The sequence below is a fragment of the Dromiciops gliroides genome, chromosome X (assembly GCF_019393635.1).
Source record: "Dromiciops gliroides isolate mDroGli1 chromosome X, mDroGli1.pri, whole genome shotgun sequence".
Classification (NCBI taxonomy): Eukaryota; Metazoa; Chordata; class Mammalia; order Microbiotheria; family Microbiotheriidae; genus Dromiciops; species Dromiciops gliroides.
The window spans coordinates 23,123,474-23,144,160 of record NC_057867.1 but is presented as its reverse complement, the minus strand read 5'-3'; the positions used below and the strand labels follow the sequence as shown (position 1 = coordinate 23,144,160).

The 20,687-nt window shown below is 43.0% G+C and overlaps 1 protein-coding gene across 4 annotated transcripts in view; it reads right to left on the bottom strand.

Annotated features, from left to right (window-relative positions):
• TBC1D8B (TBC1 domain family member 8B) overlaps positions 1 to 20,687 on the bottom strand; it is a 103,045-nt gene that overhangs the window by 40,722 nt on the left and 41,636 nt on the right. For 3 of the 4 annotated variants that reach the window (XM_043974412.1, XM_043974413.1, XM_043974414.1), the window contains exons 3-5: positions 7,550 to 7,668; positions 4,689 to 4,914; positions 1,884 to 2,124 (exon numbers count right to left, since the gene is read on the bottom strand). In XM_043974412.1, the coding sequence (XP_043830347.1) occupies positions 1,884 to 2,124; positions 4,689 to 4,914; positions 7,550 to 7,668 (586 nt within the window). The remainder of the gene's footprint in view (positions 1 to 1,883; positions 2,125 to 4,688; positions 4,915 to 7,549; positions 7,669 to 20,687) is intronic. The other variant, XM_043974415.1, reaches the window with a different exon arrangement.

Below are 20,687 nucleotides of genomic sequence, written 5' to 3'. Positions count from 1 at the left end.
AAGGGGGAGCTGTGGCAGAACAGCAGAAGGGCCATAAAGGTCCGGGTTGGAGGCCCGCCTCAGAAGCATTCGGGCTGGAAGAGCCCAGGCTGGGGCACTTCATCTCTCATGGTCCCAAGACAATTCTAAGACTCAAAGGTGGCAGATACAACGCCAGTCAAGAACTGGACCAGTGGAATCGTGGGCCCCAGCCGACAAACAAAACAAAACACAACACAAGACAACACATACTTAGCCAAGTAAAGGCCAAACTCCCTTTTCCTTTCTCATCTTCCTGGCACAGGTAGAAGTGGGAATTTGATAAGATGTCTCAAAATTATACTGATGCACATTAAGAGGAAATTAGATTAATTTTTACCTTCATTTGAAATGTCATTTGGGTATGCCTTTTCAATAAGTTAGCATTCTCATAAATGAACTTAAAAGCATGTAATTTTGAAAAGACGCTCTTGAGAAATTATGCAGAGCAAAAACCTCATTTGCTACCTTCCTTTTAAACAAAGACTAAGGAGCTAAGTAAATTTTTGACAGATCCCTTTTGAAATGGAAAAAAGGCGAAGAAAAAGCGAAGAAGACCTTTAAGAGTACCTTTTAACAGCTAAACAAGACATAAGTAGTAAAGACAACAATCAAATGGAAAGCAAACACAAATAGAGATTTCAGTCCCCGCACCTTGGGGGACAGCACTTACCTCTTATTAATAAGAACACAGTACTAATGTTTGCATGTGGTACAAAATGTCTCATCCCTGTGACTAATTCTTCAAATGCATATCGAAAATTAGCACAGAGAGGTTCACAATTAAGTTCTGTCTCTGGATTTCAGGCCTATCTTAGGGACGAGAGAAGACGGGCAAATGCACCAAACCTAATCTATGCTGTGAGCCACAGAACCCTGAAATCATTTGTTCTGGTCTGGCCAGCACTGCCCAGCAGGAGGCTACTTACTGCCTGTGTGACTTTGGACAATTCCCTTCCCCTTTCTGGGCTTCAGTTTTCCCCCTCTGCAAGATGAGCCAGCCTCCAAGGTTCTTTCTACCTCTAAATCTTGGAGTCTACAATCCCAAGGAGTCAAAGGGGAATATGCCTCACAGGTATTCTCTTCCTCCATTCATATGTACAACTTTCACCTTCACTGTCAGAAGTTCCTTCTAACAGGGACTTCTGGTTGTTTTTCTCTCCCTCTCCCTGCATAATGGAGCAAGATGTTAAGTCTTGGAACAAGCCAAAGTTAAAGAACAAGACGGGCAGCTCCTAAAGGATCCATTTGAAAAGCTACAGATTCAATGCCTGCAAAATCCTGAAGGGCAGATCCTACCTCAACCTGTAGAGTGCTCCTTCCCCAGCCATGGGGTTCAGAAATTTTATCTAACCACAGTGACAACTCCAAGAATAAAGACACGACTCTGAGGGAAATATACACGAATAAGCATGTAAACGTATACCAGTGAAATGAAGCCAACGGTGAACACCTGTACTTTATGGTACAAACTTGTGTCAATCAGTACCAGAGAAGGCAGTGTGGCACAATGGCAAGAGTGCAGAATTAGAAGGGTAAAACGACCTGGGTTTGAATTTTATCAGGGACACACACTCCACCATTGTGAGCAATGTGCCCAAGCTTCAGGACAATAAGGTCTCTAGCCATTTATTTACCACATAGGGTGGCTGTAAAAACCAACTCACATCAGCTATTATTGGAGCTGGGAGGGATCTTTGGGGCCACTTCCCTAACCTACTCACAGCAAAGATGAGGAAGGAAAGCCCTAGAGAGGATAGGAGATGTGGCCAGGGGCACACACGAATCCCACAGAGGTGAGAGCTGAACCCACTTTGAAAGGTGCAGACAAAAAGGGCAACCAATTACAGTCAGACCATTACTACCTTTTGGTGATTTTAAGAGGATCATTGAGGGCTAAGTCGTTTTCAAATGTCTCCTTGTCAAAAAGTCTTCTGACCGCATAGTTGGCCAGCTGCTCCATGAGAAAGAATGTTTCAGTAATGTGCAAAAACATAGAAAAGTAGTAATCCTCCCCCCGGGAACACACACGGATACTCTCAGTGAGAAGGACATTTGATGTTTTTTCCAGTTTGGAGATGGCATCCCAGGAGATAACAAGCTTAACTGCAAAGAAGAGATAGGCAAAGATGTGATTAATCTAGCACTATTCACTTACATTTATTAGTTAATTCAATTTGTCAGAATAGCCATTAGCTGCGTGGGAATAAAATGCTGCTTAGATTCTAGGATGTAACCGGTTAAAATGTTATAAACACATAATCAGGGTAATCAGAGAAAAACGTTAAAGGGAACCTTAAAAACATGCGTGTATGTATATAACCATCTATTTGGTTATTGAACTTAATTGCCTCTTTCTACCAGAATTTTTCCTCATTTTTATCTGATTTATAAGTAGCACCTGCTGCTGTGAGGCAACATGAAGTGGAGGAAGGGGAGTTAGCCTCAGAGTCAGAGAAGGAGTCAGGAAGACTTGGGTTCAAGGCCTATCTCTGGCACTGCCCCAGGGCAATGCCCTAAGACCAGCTGTTGGGGAGTAGATGTAGATCTGCACTGGGCCTTTTACATTGGCTCTCACTGATTGGCCAAAAACAGGTTGCAGTCTAAGCTTCACTTGCTCATTGTTTGAGTTCAGATGGCTCAGAGTGAGTGTAAATAGCCATTGTTTCTGTTCTGGCCAGAAACTCGGAGGGTCTTCCTCTCCCAGACTGATTCTGTTGTGAAAGCAAACTAAGTCATCTTTTGTCTCAATTCTTACCTAGCCTTAAATCACTGAATGGGTGTTGCCTCAGACAAACTGAGATTGGGAAAGACCTTAGCTTAAAAAGGCCAAGGTCTCCCATTGCATCCTGGGCCTTCATCAGTCATCCTAACCTAAGTCTTGTCACTGGACTCCAATGACTGAGGAAGAGATAGTGAGGCTGATGACTTTGCACAGCTCTGCCTCACTTAAATCCAATTCACTTTTGAGTCAAGACATCACCCCTCTGACGTCATTGGTCCTCTTCAAGAATGAAGGCCAAACAACAATAATTGATCTGCAATGCCTGATTGGCATAGTGGGGAAAGAACTAGATTCAAGAGTCAGGAAGACCCAAGCTTGAATCCCACCTCTTCAGTTACTTCTTGGCTGTGTGGCCCTGGAGGAGTCACTTAACCTTTTATTACTCAAATGGGAATAATTATAGTACATAACTCACAAGCTTAGTGTGAGGATCAAAAGAGACAATATATGCCAAGAGCTTGGCAAATCTTAAAGCCCTATAGAAATGGTAGCCATTAACACCACCATCTTCATTATTGTTGGCAGACGGAATTCCCTATATCAATGAAATCACTGGTCTGCGCCAAAAATTCCTATCATGCAGCACTTTCCGTCTTGTTTCAATGAGGCTACAAGACATGAAGTTGTTGGACCAAGTAGGCTGGTTACATCATCTTTGGAAGATAGGCACAGCTAGCTTGTAATTTTAAAGGGTGTCCACAGACCAATATTGCTTGAGCATCATCCTAGTAATATTTGCCAAATTCCCAGCAAGGTTCAGGCCACTCTCTGAGCCTGTGTAAGCCCCTATGCCCAGGAACAAACCACCAAGCTCCATCTTTGACTTCTTCACTTGCCTTTTCCCTGGTTACTTCCCAGTTGCCTCACTGTCAACTAACCAACCAGCCAACCAGTCAACCAGCATTTCTTAAGTGCCTACCATATGCTTCTCCTCCTATGCCTACAGACTTCTTAGCTTCCATGACTGAAATGCAAGCCCTCCACCATATCTTTGTGTTTCGGAGACCTTGGTTTCCTTCCAAGATAAGTTCATGTCCTGCCTCCTGATCCTCCCAGCTGTTAGCGTTCTCTCCCACCTCAAGCCATCATGAATTTCCTGATCTGTGATATGTTGTATTCCACAGAAGAAGGTAAGAACCTGGAAGGCAGGGATAGTTGTTTTCTTTTGACTTTGTATACCTAGAGGCCAGCATGGTGTCATACATATAGTAAATGCTTGATAAATGCCTCTTGGGTTAGATGCAATCCAAATTGCCTATTTGATCTTTTATCTCTATCCCCTGATTAAGGATTCTCCCTAAATGAGAGATCTGAAATGTTCTTCCTTCCACTCTCGAAGTCGCAATGATGTGACCTTTTATAAATTTATAAAAATCTTTAAGCGCATCATATACATAATTTTTAGGTAGCTAGGCAGTGTAATGAACTGTTAGAGTGCTAGGCCCGGAGTCAGGCAAAACTGAATTCAAATCTGACCACAGACACTTACTGGCTGTGTGATCCTGGGCAAGTCACTTAACTTCTGTCTGCCTCAGTTTCCTCAACTATAAAATACAGATATTACTAGCATCTACTCCTAGGGTTGTTGTGAAGATCAATGAGATAGCTGTAAAAGCACTTAGCATAGTACCTGGCACATAGTAGGTGCTTAATAAATGCTTATTCCCTTCTCCCCTTTCCTTCATATTGAACCTTATTTCAAAGTGGTGAAGAAACTATGGAACCAAAATGAGACATGTTTTCTTTAGTAATTTGTTATCATTACTTTTGAGCCAGTTACCCATGCATATCTATTCCATTTGCCTTGTACACGTAATTTAAAAACCCAAAGAGCATATCAGTCCCAAAGCCCAAAGTCATGATATATAACAAAAAACCCACTTACTTTCTGATCCCAACAAAAAAGAATAGAAACTGAGAAAGTTGGAGCTAAGATAGAGCCAACCCTGGCAAGGAACTCGTCCTCTCCAATAACTGCATGAATAATAGGTCACCAACTTCTCCTGTTTGGCCAAACCAAAGCATTTCTCAAATTTCATGAGAGCTTCTCGAAGTTTCTCAGGATCTTCGCCTTTTACAAGAGAATCTTTTCCCTCTTCGGCAATAAGTCCCTACAGGAGAGAAAAAGAGCTTCTGAAAATGCATTTAATCTAATTGCTTCCTGGAAGGTAATAAATAAAACTACAGTTTTACCGTATTTTCTCCCTTGGCAAGTGTATTATTCACTTTCACAGCCCCATGGAGACAACCTCCCAAATCAGTATTTCCAACCCTGACCTCTCTTTTGAGCTCCAGACTCAGATCCACCTACACACCCCCAGTGTGGAGCACCAGATGCACCTGACACCTCCAAAGAATCATGGATGACCAAGTGAAGCTTATCAGTTTTCCCTCTTAAAACAGCTTCTTCTTCCACCTTCCTTATTTCCATCAGTGGTAACGTCGTCCACCCAATTTCCCAGGTTCAAAACGTTGGGGTTTGTTAGCATTGACCTCTTGGGTATAATCAGTCAGCAAATGGTGAACTATTTCAACTCTGTTCCATCTCTCATATCCATCTCTACCTCCTTATTCCCAGAGAACAGACTCTCATTACCACCCACCTGGGCTGTGGCAAGGGCCTCCTAACAAATCTTCTCCTCTGACTCATCCTTCATACAAGTGCTGGGCTAATTTCTCTTACATACCATGACCTCTGGTCCTGTCACCTCTCTGCTCAAAAATTGTCAGGGGCTCCCTATTCCCCACTTAATCAATTTTTAACTCCTTTGTCTGGAGTTGAAGGATCCCAGAAATCTGATACCTCCCTCCCTTCCTGGCTTTATGTCATATCCGTTCCCTCTTCGTAATCCATGGGTCAGTTACTTGTGCCCTGAACATGAATTAGGCACTTCATGTTTTCATTAGCGCTACTAGCTAGGCCTGAAATGCCCTTCCTCCCCTGCTGAATTCTTACCCTCATTCACACTTGTTCTGGAAGTTTTCCCTGATCCCCTTCAGTCTATAATGCATCGCATTCTCTCCCCTTGTCTGTACCCAGTAATCAGTTTGCACCTTCTTATATATACTTGTACTGTATAGTAGAGTGTTTTGTGTATGTGTTAGAGCCTTCTACCACACTTCCATAAAGGCAGGGACTGGGTCTTATCTAAACTTTGCATCTGCATTAGTGCCTCTGCTCTGCACACAGTAGGGTCTTAATAAATCTTTGCTTGGACAGAGGATTGGCAATCTTACCAAAGCGGTGCACCATGTCGGTAGTTGAGAGGCTGCATAATGTAATGATCTCACCACTATTTTTACCAGTCTAGATCAAAAATGGTTTGTATTGTCTCATTCTGTGCAATAAAGAGACAGTGGCATGTGACAAACAATGACTTTTGTGTGAACATTATAAAGGATATCATGGTGAACACACATGATTAGAAAAGGAGGTGGATTGATTGTGTTGTATAAATGAGAGATGGACACTACAGATGTTGTCCACAAAAGATCAGAAGAGTGAAAGACCCCTAGAATATTGAGGGGATATTTCCTGGATGGTTTAGAAAACATGAACAAGAACTCACAGGAGTTCTCCTTTAAAAATAAAAAAAACAGGGCAGCTAGGTGGCGCAGTGGATAAAGCACTGGCCCTGGAGTCAGGAGTACCTGAGTTCAAATCCGGCCTTGGACACTTAACACTTACTAGCTATGTGACCCTGGGCAAGTCACTTAACCCCAATTGCCTCACTAAAAAAAAAACAAACAAAAAAAAAAAAAAAAAAAAACATCCCTAGGAAGGGTCAGAAGGCTACCAAAAGATAAATGGCACCAACTTGATAAGTTTTGCAAAGAGTTGGTTCTCATGCTCACACATGCCTCTCTGCAACACTGAGGGGTTGACCCATTATTTATCATCCCATTAACATTAAACACCTACTGTGTGCAATAAATTGGGCCAGGCACTGGGAATACAAAAATTTGTAACATAGGCCTTGCTCTGAAGAAGCTGACAGTCTTATAATAAGGAAAATATAAGCAAAGAATTAGAAGACAAGGAAGAATGAGAGGGCTATACAAGAGAGAACCAGGCAAAGTGCTACAAGATATGTGAAGAAGGAGAAAGGGGTGATCATTTTCAACCATAGGGCATGTGTGTGTGTGTATATCTGTGCACATACACATGCACATGCACGTTGTTGGAGAGGGGAATAGAGGACAGAAGGCAGGCCTGTTTGGCTATAGCATCAGGTATGTGAAGATGAGGCTGGAGTAGGAGTCTGGAACAAGTCTGGGAGTTGCCAGTAATGGAAAGACTGGGAGGAAACACTTTATGCAGGGAGCAATGGATTTGTGAGTAGAGGAACGACATGACCAGGGGTTGTGTGTGAGGAAGACCTCCTGGGCAGTGTTGAGAAAGATGGCTGCAAGGCAGGAACAAAATAATGACAACATTCTAGACAGGAAAGAAGTAGAAAGAAAGGATATACGTGTGTGTGTGTGTGTGTGTGTGTGTGAGAGAGAGAGAGAGAGAGAGAGAGAGACAGAGAGACAGAGAGAGACAGAGACAGAGACAAAGAGACAGAAAGAGATCCTGAAAGCAGAATGAACAGAACTTAGCCACTGATTAGATGTCTAGGGTGAAGGAGGTGCCTTGAAAAGTCGCAGTCAAGGCTACCTGGGAGCCCCAGACAGAGGCTGCTGGCTTTGTTCAGCACTAGGATCGTAGCCTTTCTGCTATTAAGAGGACTCCGTGGCACTTACTCTTATCTTTCCATGCACAAAACTAGTAATATCTTCATTTGAGTCAAACACAGATAAGGTCTTCATGACATTTTGTTCCAACCACTCCCAGTGCTTGTATATTTCTTCTCGGCTGGCTCCTGATTGAAAACACGAGAGAGTGACAGAGATGTCAAACTCCATATCATTATTTCTTTACACTTTTGTTGTATAGCATTCACTTGCGTCCAACTGACTTCTGATTACCTGTAGGTACCTTCAACAGGTGATAGTGACAATAAGCATGGAAGAGTACCAAGCTTAGCATCCATTTCATACAGATACATATGCAGCTAGTTTTACCACCATCAATATTTTTCTAGTAGAAATGGAAAGTACTACGACATGGAAAAGGAAAAAAAAAATTCGATAGAATTCATAAGCAAGGCTATTATAAAAATCTGGAAATCATAATACTAGGAGTAACAACAATAATGAGAGCTAGCATTTATACAGCACATTAAGGTTTGCCATCTGCTTTATAGATTTCATCTCATTTCATCTTCACAACAACCCTAGGAGGTAACTGCTATTATTATCCTCTTTTTATAGCCAAGGAAACTGAGGCAAACAGCTAAGTAAGTATCTGAGGTCACACTGAAATTCAGGACTTCCTGACTCTAGGCCTGATGCTCAGTCTACTGCACCACCAAGCTCCTTGATATTCAGTACCTACCATCATTAGTATCTATTTTAGGGAGTGAGAAGGATGTCGGGACACAAATACATATTGCTGTCCTTTGTTTTCAAAGATAAAACTACTTGAACTGATGCAAACTGAAGTGAGCAGAACCAGGAGAACATCATACGCAGTACAGAAATATTGCACAACGCTCAACAATGAATGACAGCTATTCTCAGCAATACAATGATCCAAGACTATTCCAATAGTATTTCCGTAATAAAAAATTCTATCCACCTCCGGAGAAAGAACTGATGGAGTCTGAATGGAGATCAAAGCATACTCTTTTTCACTTTCTGTATTTTTTAATGAGTTTTTTTTTTTGGTTAGTGTTTTTTTTCACAACATGACTAATACGGAAATATGTTTTCCACTACAGCACATGTATAATCTATATCAAATTGCTCACCTTCTCCATTTGGGGGGAAGGAGGGAGAGAATTTAGAATTCAAAATTTTTTTAAATGAATGTTAAAATTGTTTTTAATTAAATAAATGCAAATTAAAACAACTCTGAGGTACCACCTCACATCTATCAGACTGGCTAATATGACAAAAAAGGAAAATAATAAATATTGGAGAAGCTGTGGAAAATTGGAGCACTAATGCATTGTTGGTGGAGTTGTGAACTGATCCAACCATTCTGGAGAGCAATTTGGAACTATGCCCAAAGGGCTATGGGGCTGTGCATACTCTTTGACCTAGTAATACCACTAGTAGGTTTGTATCCCAAAGAGATCCTAAAAAAAAGAAAAGGACCCACATGTACAAAAATATTTAATAGCTCTTTTTGTGGTGGCAAAGAATTGGAAATCAAGGGGATGCCCATCAATTGGGGAATGGCTGAACAAGTTGTGGTATATGAATGTTAATGGAATACTATTGTGCTATAAGAAATGATGAGCAGGTAGAATTCAGAAAAACCTGGAAAGACTTAAGTGGATTGATGCTGAGTGAAGTGAGCAGAACCAGGAGAACATTGTACACAGAAGCAGCAACATTGTGTGATGATCAATTGTGATAGGCTTAGCGCCTCTTAGCAATACAATGATCGAAGACAATTCCAAAGGATTCATAATGGAGAATGCTCTCCCTATCCAGAAAAAAGAACTATGGAATCTGAATGCATATTGAACCAGACTGTTTCTACTTTTTTTTTTTTGGAAGTTTTTCCCTTTTGTTCTGATTCTTCTTTCACAGCATGACTAATGCAGAAATATGTTTAATGTGATTGTACATATATAACCTATATCAGATTGCTTTCTGTCTTAGGGAGGGGGGAGGGAGAAAAATTTGGAACTTAAAATCTTATAAAAACAAATGCTGAGGGGCAGCTATGTGGCACAGTGGATAGAGCACCGGCCCTGGAGACAGGAGTACCTGAGTTCAAATCCGGCCTCAGACACTTAACACTTACTAGCTGTGTGACCCTGGGCAAGTCACTTAACCCCAATTGCCTCACTCAAAAACAAAAACAAAAAAACAAATGCTGAAAACTATCTTTATATGTAAGTAGAAGAAAAATAAAATACTATTAAGATTGAAAAAAAATGTTTTTCTATATAATTAAAAAAATAAAATATTTAAAAGAAAGATAACATTACTAATAATCTATCCTAATGCCTCATTAGAAAATAAACTACTATTTCATTCTCTCTTGATATCCTCAGCACTTTACATACTGCCTGGCGAATAGTAGGTGCTTAATAAATGCTTGTTGATTGATAATGGCTAAGAGCCATGTATGCTAATGTCGGGAAAAGATCAATACGATCAACGATGAATACTTGGGCACTTTTTTAAAAAATGTGCAGTGGTGGCCTGCAAATGTTAAGAACCTACCAATATCTGTAACCCCTGGAATCTCAGAGCCAGAAGGGACCTCAGAGCTAGCCCATTTCATTTCTGGACAGTTGCCATGGCTAGGAAGTTTTTACTTATGTTGAGTGGCCATTTGCCTCTCCACAGTTGATGATAATTGTTCCCACTCATTTGTCCTCTAGAGACACTCCCACACAACAGCCCTTCTGATACTTGAAGGGAGCTGCCAAGTTCCCCTGGATCTTCTCTATTCTAACCCTCTCCAGTCCCTTTAACCAAGTCTCAGAGGTAATGGTCTTTGGCCTCTGCACCATCCCAGTTGCCCTTTTCTGAGCACACTCCACTTTGTCTATGCCTTTCCTAAGGTGTACAACCTGGAACCAAACACAGTACCCCCAGATAGAATCTAGGCAGGGGAAAAGAAAGTGAAACCACTGCCTCTCTCATTTGGGACACTATGCTGCTCTTACTGTAGACTAGGAGAGCATGGGCACCTGTGGCTAAAAGTACAATGCCACGGATGGCCTCCTGGAGTTTTCCATCAGAGACCGCCTTCTGAGAAGCCATTGACCCATTAGTGATTATTCTTTGGGTTTTGCCAGCCCACCAGTTCCAAATACACATGACTGCACTATTGCTTAACTCCCATGTCTCCATCTCGTTCATAAGGATTGAACAAGAGGCAGTCAAACATTTTACTGAAATCCAGAAACCCTCTAGGAATTCTCTATCTAAAGTGTTCCCTTGGCCTACCAGCTCAAAAAAGAAATGAGGGTTAGTCTGGCACGACCTGCTCTTGATGAGCCCAGGAGGGCTTTTAGTAATCACAGCTTCCTTTTCTAAATGCTCACAAACCACCCATTAATAAGACATTGTAGGATTTTGCCAGGAACTGAAGTGCACTAGCCCATAGCCTGCAGGCCCCTTTTCTGAAAGTCAAGACATCTACCTATCTCTGATGCTATGACACCTCTCCCATTTCCCTCCATCTTTTTTTTGGGGGGGGGAGGGGCAATGAGGGTTAAGTGACTTGCCCAGGGTCACATAGCTAGTAAATGTCAAGTGTCTGAGGCCAGGTTTGAACTCAGGTCCTCCTGAATCCAGGGCCGGTGCTTTATCCACTGCACCTCCTAGCTGCCCCTCCCTCCATCTTTTAAAGATCAGTAAGAGTAACAGCAACCATGTGTCAGTTCTTTGAGCTGCAGAGGATTTTTTTCAAGCCCACCACACCCTTTAATCATGGCCAAATCAATCAGAATATTACTGGTGAGATGAGTGATGGGAGCAATGGCAGTGACTCAGGAAGGCAAGCAGCAGTGGGCTCCAAGGCCAGGCCCAGTGTAGAGGGTGACAAGGCTGGGTGAAGTGGGGATGTTGGGGGAAGAGAGAAAGGGAAGGGAATAAGTCCCATGCTTCTCTCTCTTTTTTTTGAGGCAATTGGGGTTAAGTGACTTGCCCAGGGTCACACAGCTAGTATGTGTTAAGTGTACGAAGCCAGATTTGAACTCAGGTCCTCCTGATTCCAGGGCCGGTGCTCTATCCACTGCGCCACCTAGCTGCTCCCCCATGCTTCTCAAGAATCTTCCCAGCCCTAATTGGAAATTGAGGGGATGCCCATCAACTGGGGAATGGCTAAACAAGTTGTGGTATATGAATGTAATGGAATACTATTGTGTTGTAAGAAACAATGAGCAGGCGGGTTTCAGAGAAACCTCGAAGGACTTACGTGAACTGATGCTGAGAGATGAGCAGAACCAGAACATTGTACACAGTATCAACAGCACTGTGTTGATCAACTGCGATGGACTTGACTCTTCTCAGCAATACAATGGTCCAAGATAGTTCCAAAGGACTTGTGATGGAAAATGCTCTCCAAATCCAGAAAAAAAGAACTATGGAATCTAGATGCAGATTGAACCATATTATTTCTATTTTTTTGTTGTTTTTCCTTTTTGAGGTTTTTCCTTTTTGCTCTGATTGCTCTTACACAGCATGACTAATGCAGAAATATATTTAATGTGATTGTACATATATAACCTATATCAGACTGCTTGCTTCTTGGGGAGGGGGGAGGGAGAAATCTTATAAAAACAAATGTTGAAAACTATCTCCACATGTAACTGGAAAATAATAAAAATTCTTTCATGGAAAAAAAAGAATCTTTCCAGCCCTAATTGAATGAGGTTTCTTTTCTTTTTTTTTTTGAAAGAGTGTTTTTCCTCCCATCCCTCATCTTGGTTCTTTCAAGGGGGTTGGGAGGGAGGAGGTGTGGCTGTCAGCGTTTCTAAAGCCATGGGTGGTAACTGTTACAGGAATCAATGTGCTCCCTCCAGACAGACAGAAAGATAGATTTAATGCAGTGCAAAGCACAGGCAAGAGTCATTATCAGTCTCGGCACCCTGACTGCCTCAGAGTCTCTCTGGTGGGAGGAGATGACTGTGAGAGCATGATACTTTGGGAGTGCATGGGAGACAGATGGAATCCTCTATGGAAGATGATAGCTCCTGAATGGAGGCCATCACTCCAGGATGCCAGCACCCCTAACTTCGATGTGGAGCTTCCTTAGAATTGTTTTTCTGATGTTTGCGGTTTAGAGCTGGGGGTTGGTTTTGGTTTGGTTTTGGCTGATAGAGCCATCCTCAATTTTCACAGGCATAAAATCCATAGGAAGGCATGTGTACCCACAAAAGGGAACATTATTAGACATGACTGTTCCTCCTCCTGAAAGTCCCTGGGGATGAGTGGATGCTGTCCAGAGTAGCCTCCATGGTATCTTTAGATTCAGATGTGAAACTGGGGTGAGGGGAGAACAGGGAGGAAGGAAAAGGTCAGGGAATGAGTCGAGTGGGACAGGGTCAGCTCGTATCAGCCTGACAGGTCCATCCCAGCTGGCCCCCATGGGTCACCTCTAGCTCCGCCTGGGTTAGGGGCCACAGGGATCTCGCTACAGGGATGAGATCAATCAGACTAGGGTCCCTGTCTTGGAGCATGGAGGGCACCAGTGTAGACTCCATACCCAACGATCCAGGGCACTTGAGGGCACATTGAGGGCAGCTAGGTACTCTCACCATCTCCCCACTTATCTCCTGTTTCAACTCTCTATTAACCACTTTGTTCCTATCCTTCCCAAAGAGCTACTCTGCTCAAACCTGGGGTGCATAACACATTATTGCCTTGCCTTTTCTATCATGAAATTTTGCCCCCTAATGTTCCCGTTATTTCTACTTTGACAAACATTGCCTCCATGTTGGTCTGAGTCAAGCCCAGAATAGCAGTCCTCCTTGTCACCACTTCTGCTTCTGAAGGACAAAAGCATCCATCGTTACATCACGAATTTACCAGCTGCTGTGCTTTGGACAGAAAGAGAATTCCAGCAGATGTCCCCATTACTGTGGCATCATGCCTTCCTACCAGGGTCAGGAGGTTTTGAGTCTCAAATTCCGTGTGTAATTCTGACTTCTTTTCCAAGTGCTCTATAGTATTCTACCATGAAAATCTTGCTTCTATTCTCCTCGTTCCTGATCCCACCCAAACACTCTCTACCTTATTCTCCCTCAACTTGGATTCCCGGCCTCCTCACAATACCCCCTCTTCCCCTTAGCCATTCTGCTCCTTTGGGATGGATCATACTCTTCTGGAGGGTACGTTGGGGGCATGGCACAGTGAACAGAGAACTGGCCTTAGAGCCCGTTATACCCAGACACAATCATGACCCACCTCCCACGCATCCTGACACTATGACCCTGGCCAAGTCCCAACCTCCTAATGGTCCAAGGAGCTCTTTCAGACAAGCTGCTGAGAAAGGGCCAATATGCATTGGTAGAGAGAATTTCCTCACCTGGGAATTCTGTAAGCCAATGAAATCGCAGGTCCAAGCCCCTATCCCCCACCCACCACTTCCAAAGCCCTATTTCTAAATCATGAGTCTTACCAAGTCTCCATGACACAAATCAAATCAAAGGTACTCCCTTGGATTGAACTCTTAAGTTCTCCCCAGTTATTGCCCATACTTTGCATATCTGTGCATAGACATGGTTTTATTACCAATATGTAATAACGTTTTTCTTCCTTTCCTTTCCTTTTCAGTTGAAAAGCCCCCTCAATTGGCTGCACAAGACTCTAGGCAAATAGGCTATTAATGAGCCTTTGCAGAGTGTACTCTCTTTGCCTGGCCAAGAACCCATCATCCCTTTATTTTAAGCTCAGACACCTTCACTTTCCAAATCAGCGGTAGGAATGAAAACACTATCTGTCCCCTACGGTCTTCAATTTGGTGCCCAGCACGCTGTAAAGCCTGGCAATGCTTTTGAGGTTCCATCTCACTTGAACATTTGTTCCCATGTGAAGCGCCCAGAGTGGGGAGCTGTCGTTGGGTTAGAATTCTGCCTCCATCAGCCAGCCTCTCTTCCCTTAGCAGACACTGTGGAAAAGCATAGGATGAATTGGGGAAGGGAGAGGGCCTGGAGGATGCTTTTCAGCATCCTTCCTTGGCTGAATCTGTTTCACTTTTTAAAAAATTAAGAAACTATTTCACTTTCTACTGACATATGAAATTAAGAACAAGAGAAAAGAAAAACAAAAATGTATAAGACAGTTCCAAATGATTAGCGCAGCGGCTACCCAACTGGCCTTGGCTCAGCTCACAGGCCCTTGGAAGGCCTCCTCCTTCCAACCCTACTCCAACCCACCCAGGTTCTAGACCCTTCCTCATTACCTTGTATACCCCATCTATTGACCTGTCTGTATTAGTGTTGTCTGTATTCCCTCCTCCCTTCCTCTCAGTCTTCTACCCCATAGGAGAATAGAGGCTCAAGGCCATAGACTATCTTGGATTTGTCCTGCTGTGTACCTGGGGCCTAGTACAGGTACTTAACTAATTCCTGATTTAAAAAAAGTAGAGGAGGGAAGGGAGAGAGGGAAGGAAGGAAAAGAAAGAAAGAAAGCAGGGAGAAGAAGAAAGGGAGGGTGGAAGAAAGGAAGAAAGGGAGAGAGAAAGGAAGGAAGGAAGAATGGTAGAGAGAGAAGGAAGGAAGAAAAATAAAAAGAGAAAAGAAGGGAAGGGAAGGGAGAAAAGGAAAGAAGGAAGGGAGAAATAGAAAAGAGAAAGAAAGGAAGAAAGAAAAAAGAAGAAGGAGGGAAAAAGAAAGAGGAATGAAGGGGAGAGAGAAAAAGAGAGAAGGAAGAAAAGAAAGGAAGAAAGAACAAAAGAAAGGAAGAGAGAAAGGAAGGAAAGAAGGAGGGAGGGAAGGGGAGAGAGGAGAGAGAGAGGAGGGAAAGAAAGAAGGAAGGGAGAAAGGAAGGGAGGGAGGGGAGAGAGAAGGAGGGAGGGAGAAGGAAGGAGGAGGGAAGGAAGGAAGGAAAATAAAGAAAGAGGAAGGAAGGAAAGGAGGGAGAAAGAAAAAGAGAAAGAAAAGAAAAGGGAAGGAAGAGAAAGAGAGAGGAAGGGAAGGGAGAGAGGAGAGAAGAAAGGAGGAAGGAGGAAGGAAAGAAAGAAGAAGGGAAGGAAGGAAGGAAAGGAGGGAGAAAAAAAGAGAGAAAAGAAAAGGGAAGAGAAAGAGAGAGGAAGGGAAGGGAGAGAGGAGAGAAGAAAGGAGGAAGGAAAGAAAGAAGGATGGAAGAAGGGAAGGAAGGAAGGAGAGAGGGAGGGAAGGAAGGAAGGGAGAAATAGAAAAGAGAAAGAAAGGAAGAAAGAAAAAAGAGGAAGGAGGGAAAAAGAAAGAGGAATGAAGGGGAGAGAGAGAAAAAGAGAGAAGGAAGAAAAAGGAAGAAAGAATGAAAGAAGAAAGGAAGGGAGAGAAAGGAAGGAAAGAAGGAGGGAGGGAAGGGGAGAAAGGAGGGAGAGAGGAGGGAAAGAAAGAAGGAAGGGAGGGAGGGGAGAGAGAAGGAGAGAGGGAGAAGGAAGGAAGGAAGATAAAGAAAGAGGAAGGAAGGAAAGGAGGGAGAAAGAAAAAAGAAAGAAAAGAAAAGGGAAGGAAGAGAAAGAGAGAAGGGAAGGGAGAGAGGAGAGAAGAAAGGAGGAAGGAAAGAAAGGAGGAGGGAGGAAGGGAAGGAAGGAGAGAGGGAGGGAAGGAAGGAAGAAAGAAAGGAAGGAAGGAAGGAAGGAAGGAAGGAAGGAAGGAAGGAAGGAAGGAAGGAAGGAAGGAAGGAAGGAAGGAAGGAAGGAAGGAAGACTGGTTTTGTAGTCAGGAAGACCTGGGTCTGAGTCCTACTACTGGCCTGTACACTGGCCAGATGGAGCTGTGCCAGTTACTTAATTTCTCAGTGCTCTATACATCTCTAGATGATTGCAAGGTGATGATAAAGCCAGCTGCTGGTCTGTCTTTGTGGAGAAGGGTTTCTTGCTGGGTCCTTCCCTACAATGAAATCACAGGCCTGGCCACCTCCACCACCACCCATCCCAAATCTCTCTCTGTACCTAGAATCCTTGACTTAGAGATGAGTCACACAAAACAAATCATGCTATATCTGTACAAGGCGTTTCTTGACCACTTTGATGAGGTGCTGTTATTTGGGACATGATGGCTGAGTAGCCTAAGAGTGCCAAACTGAAAAATGGGCGTTTGGATTTTCACATGGAGTCCTGGGTTCAAATTCCATATCTGGTATATAATGTACAGCATGGTTTCATCAAGGATGCGGGATTCCTCTTTGGATAGTTACTAGACTGGTAGCTATAGTTTAACCAGACTACAGCAATGTCTTAACTGATCGCTCAATTCATAAGCATTTCTGGATACTGACTAGGTGCCAGGCACTGGGTAAAGCACTAGGGGTTCAGAGGCAAAAGTGAAATAGTTCCTGCCCTCAAGAAGCATCCATTCCAATGGAAGAGACAATAGCTTTTTCATGCTATCCTTGTGGGCTAGGCAGTGGTATAATTTAAGTCAACTGGGAAGCCTTTGGAGGGAAGAAGAGTTGCCAAGTGAGGGCTCCCATTTGATCATCTGTGTGCCGCCCCCCATCTCATTTTGCACTTGCCTCCAGCCCTTTGTTGGGAAGAGGAGTGTCACCCTCCACTTGATGATAAACATTTACACACCTTCACATCCAAGTGACTCTGAACTCCTGTAGATCATCATCGAAAACCCATTTCCTACCCCACCCCCCACCACCAGATTCCTCCTTTCCCTCTCAACCCTCATACTCCGAAGTTTCAACTCAACCACCCAGAATGCCCTCCGGAATGCCTGTTCCATAAGCAATCAACTTTCCTTTGTCTTAAATCTTTTCCTCTCCCACTTCTTCCATCTGCTAACTCTTACTAAAACATGGCTCCCTACTGCTAACACAGCCTTCACTCATTCCCCTCTGCTCACTGGTCAAGTAAGTGGCCTTACTCCTTACTAAAGATAAACCCTCTACTTGTTCGAGTGGTCCCATTCCGGCCCATCTCCTCCATCAGATTGCCCCCTCTATCATCCCCACTTGTCACTTATTTACAATATTGGCTCATTTACTACCGTCTACAAGCATGCCCATGTCTCCCTCATCCTGAAAAAACCCTCATCTGCTCCTTCTATCCTTGCTCTTATCCTATAGCTCTTGTGGCCCTTTGTAGCTAAACTCCTCAAGAAAACTGTCTACGATAGGATGCTCCACTTTCTCTCCTCCCACTCTCTTCTTCTTCTTTTTTTTTTTTTTTTGGTGAGGCAATTGGGGTTAAGTGACTTGCCCAGGGTCTGAGGCCAGATTTGAACTCAGGTCCTCCTGACTCCAGGGCCAGTGCTCTATTCACTGCACCACCTAGCTGCCCCCTCCCACTCTCTTCTTAACCCCTTACATTGTGGCTTCCCACATTACCCCTTCACAAAAACTGCTCACTCCAAAGGTACTAATGAGCTCTTGGTCGTCAAATCCAATGGCCACTTCTCAATTCTCATTCTCCTTGACTTCTCTGCAGGCTTTGACACTACTGATACCTTCTCTTCCTTGATCCTCTCTTCTCTCCCTCCTACCTCTCTGACTGCTCCTTCTCTGCCTCCCTTGCTGGCTCCTCCTCCAGATCATACCCTCTAACCAAAGGTATCCCCCAGGATTCCACCCTGGGCCCTCTTCTCTTCTCCCTCTATGCTACTTCACTTGGCAATTTCATCCACTCCAATGGGTTTAATCACCATCTCTATGTTGATGATTCTCACATATCTCTTTCCTGCCCCAACCTCTCTGCCTTCCTCCAATCTCCCATCTCCAACTGCCTTTCAAACATCTCCAACTTGAAGTCCAGAAGATGTCTTAAACTAAACTCATCTTTTCCCCAAAACCCTCCCCCCACTCTAACCTTCCCTATTACCATAAAGGGCAACACCATCCTCCCAGTCGTTCAGGCATGCAACCCAAGAGTTTTCCCTGATTCTTCCCTATCTCTAAGGCCTATAGATTTCATCTTTGCAACATCTCTCAAATACACCCCCTTCTCTCCTCTGACAATGCCTCTACCCTGGTGCAGACCCACATCACCTCACACCTAGACTGTTGCAATACCTTGCTAGCAGGTCTGCCTGCCTCAAGTCTCCCCCCATTCCAGACCATCCTCTATTTAGCCACCAAAGTGATTTTCTTTTTTTTTTCTATATATTGAACTTTGTGATGATTTGCCCCTTGTTAACAATTGTTACAAGTTTTCAAATTTGTTATTAATCTCTGACATTCTCTCCTGACAACTTTCACAGTAGCAGAAATTATAAAGTACAAGAGTTTCTTTATTTACTTCCTGTATTATAGATGCATACTTATTTCTTTTTAAAAACATATTTATTTCATTTTTCTCAAATACATGTAAATATACTTTTTGAGTTCCAAATTTTTCTCCCACCATCCCTTCCTTCCCCTTTCCAAGGCCAATAAGCAATTTTTTTTCTTTTTTAATAAGCAAATTGATATAGGTTATACATTACAATTATGTTAAACATATTTCTACACTACTCAGAACAAAAGGAAAAAACACAAGAAAAAATAAACAAGAACAATAACAAAAAAGGAACAACAAAAGTTAAAGTAGTCTGCTTCGGTCTGCATTCAGACTCCATAGTTCTTTTCTCTGAATGTGGAGAGCATTTTCCACAATAAGTCTTTTGTCATTGTGTTGGATCATTGCATTACTGAGGAGAGCCAAGTCCATAACAGTTGATCATCACAAAATGTTGTTGATACTGTGTACAATGTTCTCTTGGTTCTGCTTATTTCACTCAGCATCAATTCATGTAAGTCGAAGTGATTTTCTAATCATGTCACACACCCCCACTGCCACACTCAATAAACTCTGGTGGCTCCCTATTACCTCCAGGATCAAATGCAATCATCCTGCAAATTCAGGCTCTGTTTGGCCTTCAAAGCCCTTTATAACCTGGTCCACTCTTACCTTTCCAGTCTTCTTACATCTTACTCCCTACCATGTACCGTTCAATCCAGTGGCACTGGTCTCTTGGCTGTTCCACAAACAGCTCTGGGCTTTCTCCCTGACTGTCTCCCATACCTGGAACACTCTCCTTCTTCCATTATGACTACTGATCTCTGTCAATTATTTCCTATTTATCCTGTATGTGGCTTGCTTGTGCATATTTGCTTGCCTAATATCTCCCCCATTAGATTGTAAGCTCTTTGAGGGCAGGGGTCATCTTTTGCCTCTTTTGTATCCCTAGCACTTAGCATAGCACTTGGCACAGAGTAGGAACTTAATAAATATTTACTGGTTGATTGGCCAGTCCCAAACAGTAGTCATTAATGACTCAGTCAACTTGGAAAGAGATTTCTAGAGCCAGGACCAGCCCTTGATTCTAGGCTTTATTTTTTGTTTTGTTTTTGTTTTTGGTGAGGCAATGGGGGTTAAGTGACTTGCCCAATGTCACACAGCTAGTAAGTGTCAAGTGTCCGAGGCCAGATTTGAACTCAGGTCCTTCTGACTCCAGGGCCGGTGCTCTATCCACTGCGCCACCTAGCCGCCCCGATCCTAGGCTTTAAACCATTTTTATTGATGACTTTGATGGAGGCATAGATGACACGGTATCCAATTTAAAGATGACACAAAATTGGGAGAGAGAGCTAACATGGTGGAAGAAAGTCAGACTCCAAAAAACTTTCAACAAGTGAAAGTTTGGGGGCAAAATCTGGGATGCCATCAAACAGAGATTAAATATAAAGTTCTATCTCTGGGTTTAAAAAAAAGTCAACTTCATCCATACAAGCAAGGGACAGCGTGGCTCTCAGACAGTGGCCCAGACAGTTCAGTATTCTTTGTCATGAGGAATAGCAGCACAGGGAACATTTAAGTTGCAACACTATGGGAGAGTCAGAAGACACATGCCTTCAACAAGAGCATCTGGTTTTGGGGAGTTCTTTGGAAGCACGAGATCTAACATATTTCTAAGTGAATGCATTCATGTAATAGGAAAACTGTGCTTATTTTGCCAATGTTATGCTTACTGAAGTGCGGCATATGCTAGGTAAGTAATATTGGTATTAAACAATTGATAAACTTTTCTTTTATTCACAAAAACATCCAAACTGTCATGCAGCAGCAGCAGCAACAGCAATTAATTAGGGGTTTTAGTGGCAGTAAGCTGAATGAGACCACCATGTGAGAGACTACCTGCAAAAAATAATACAACTTAAGGATGCATTA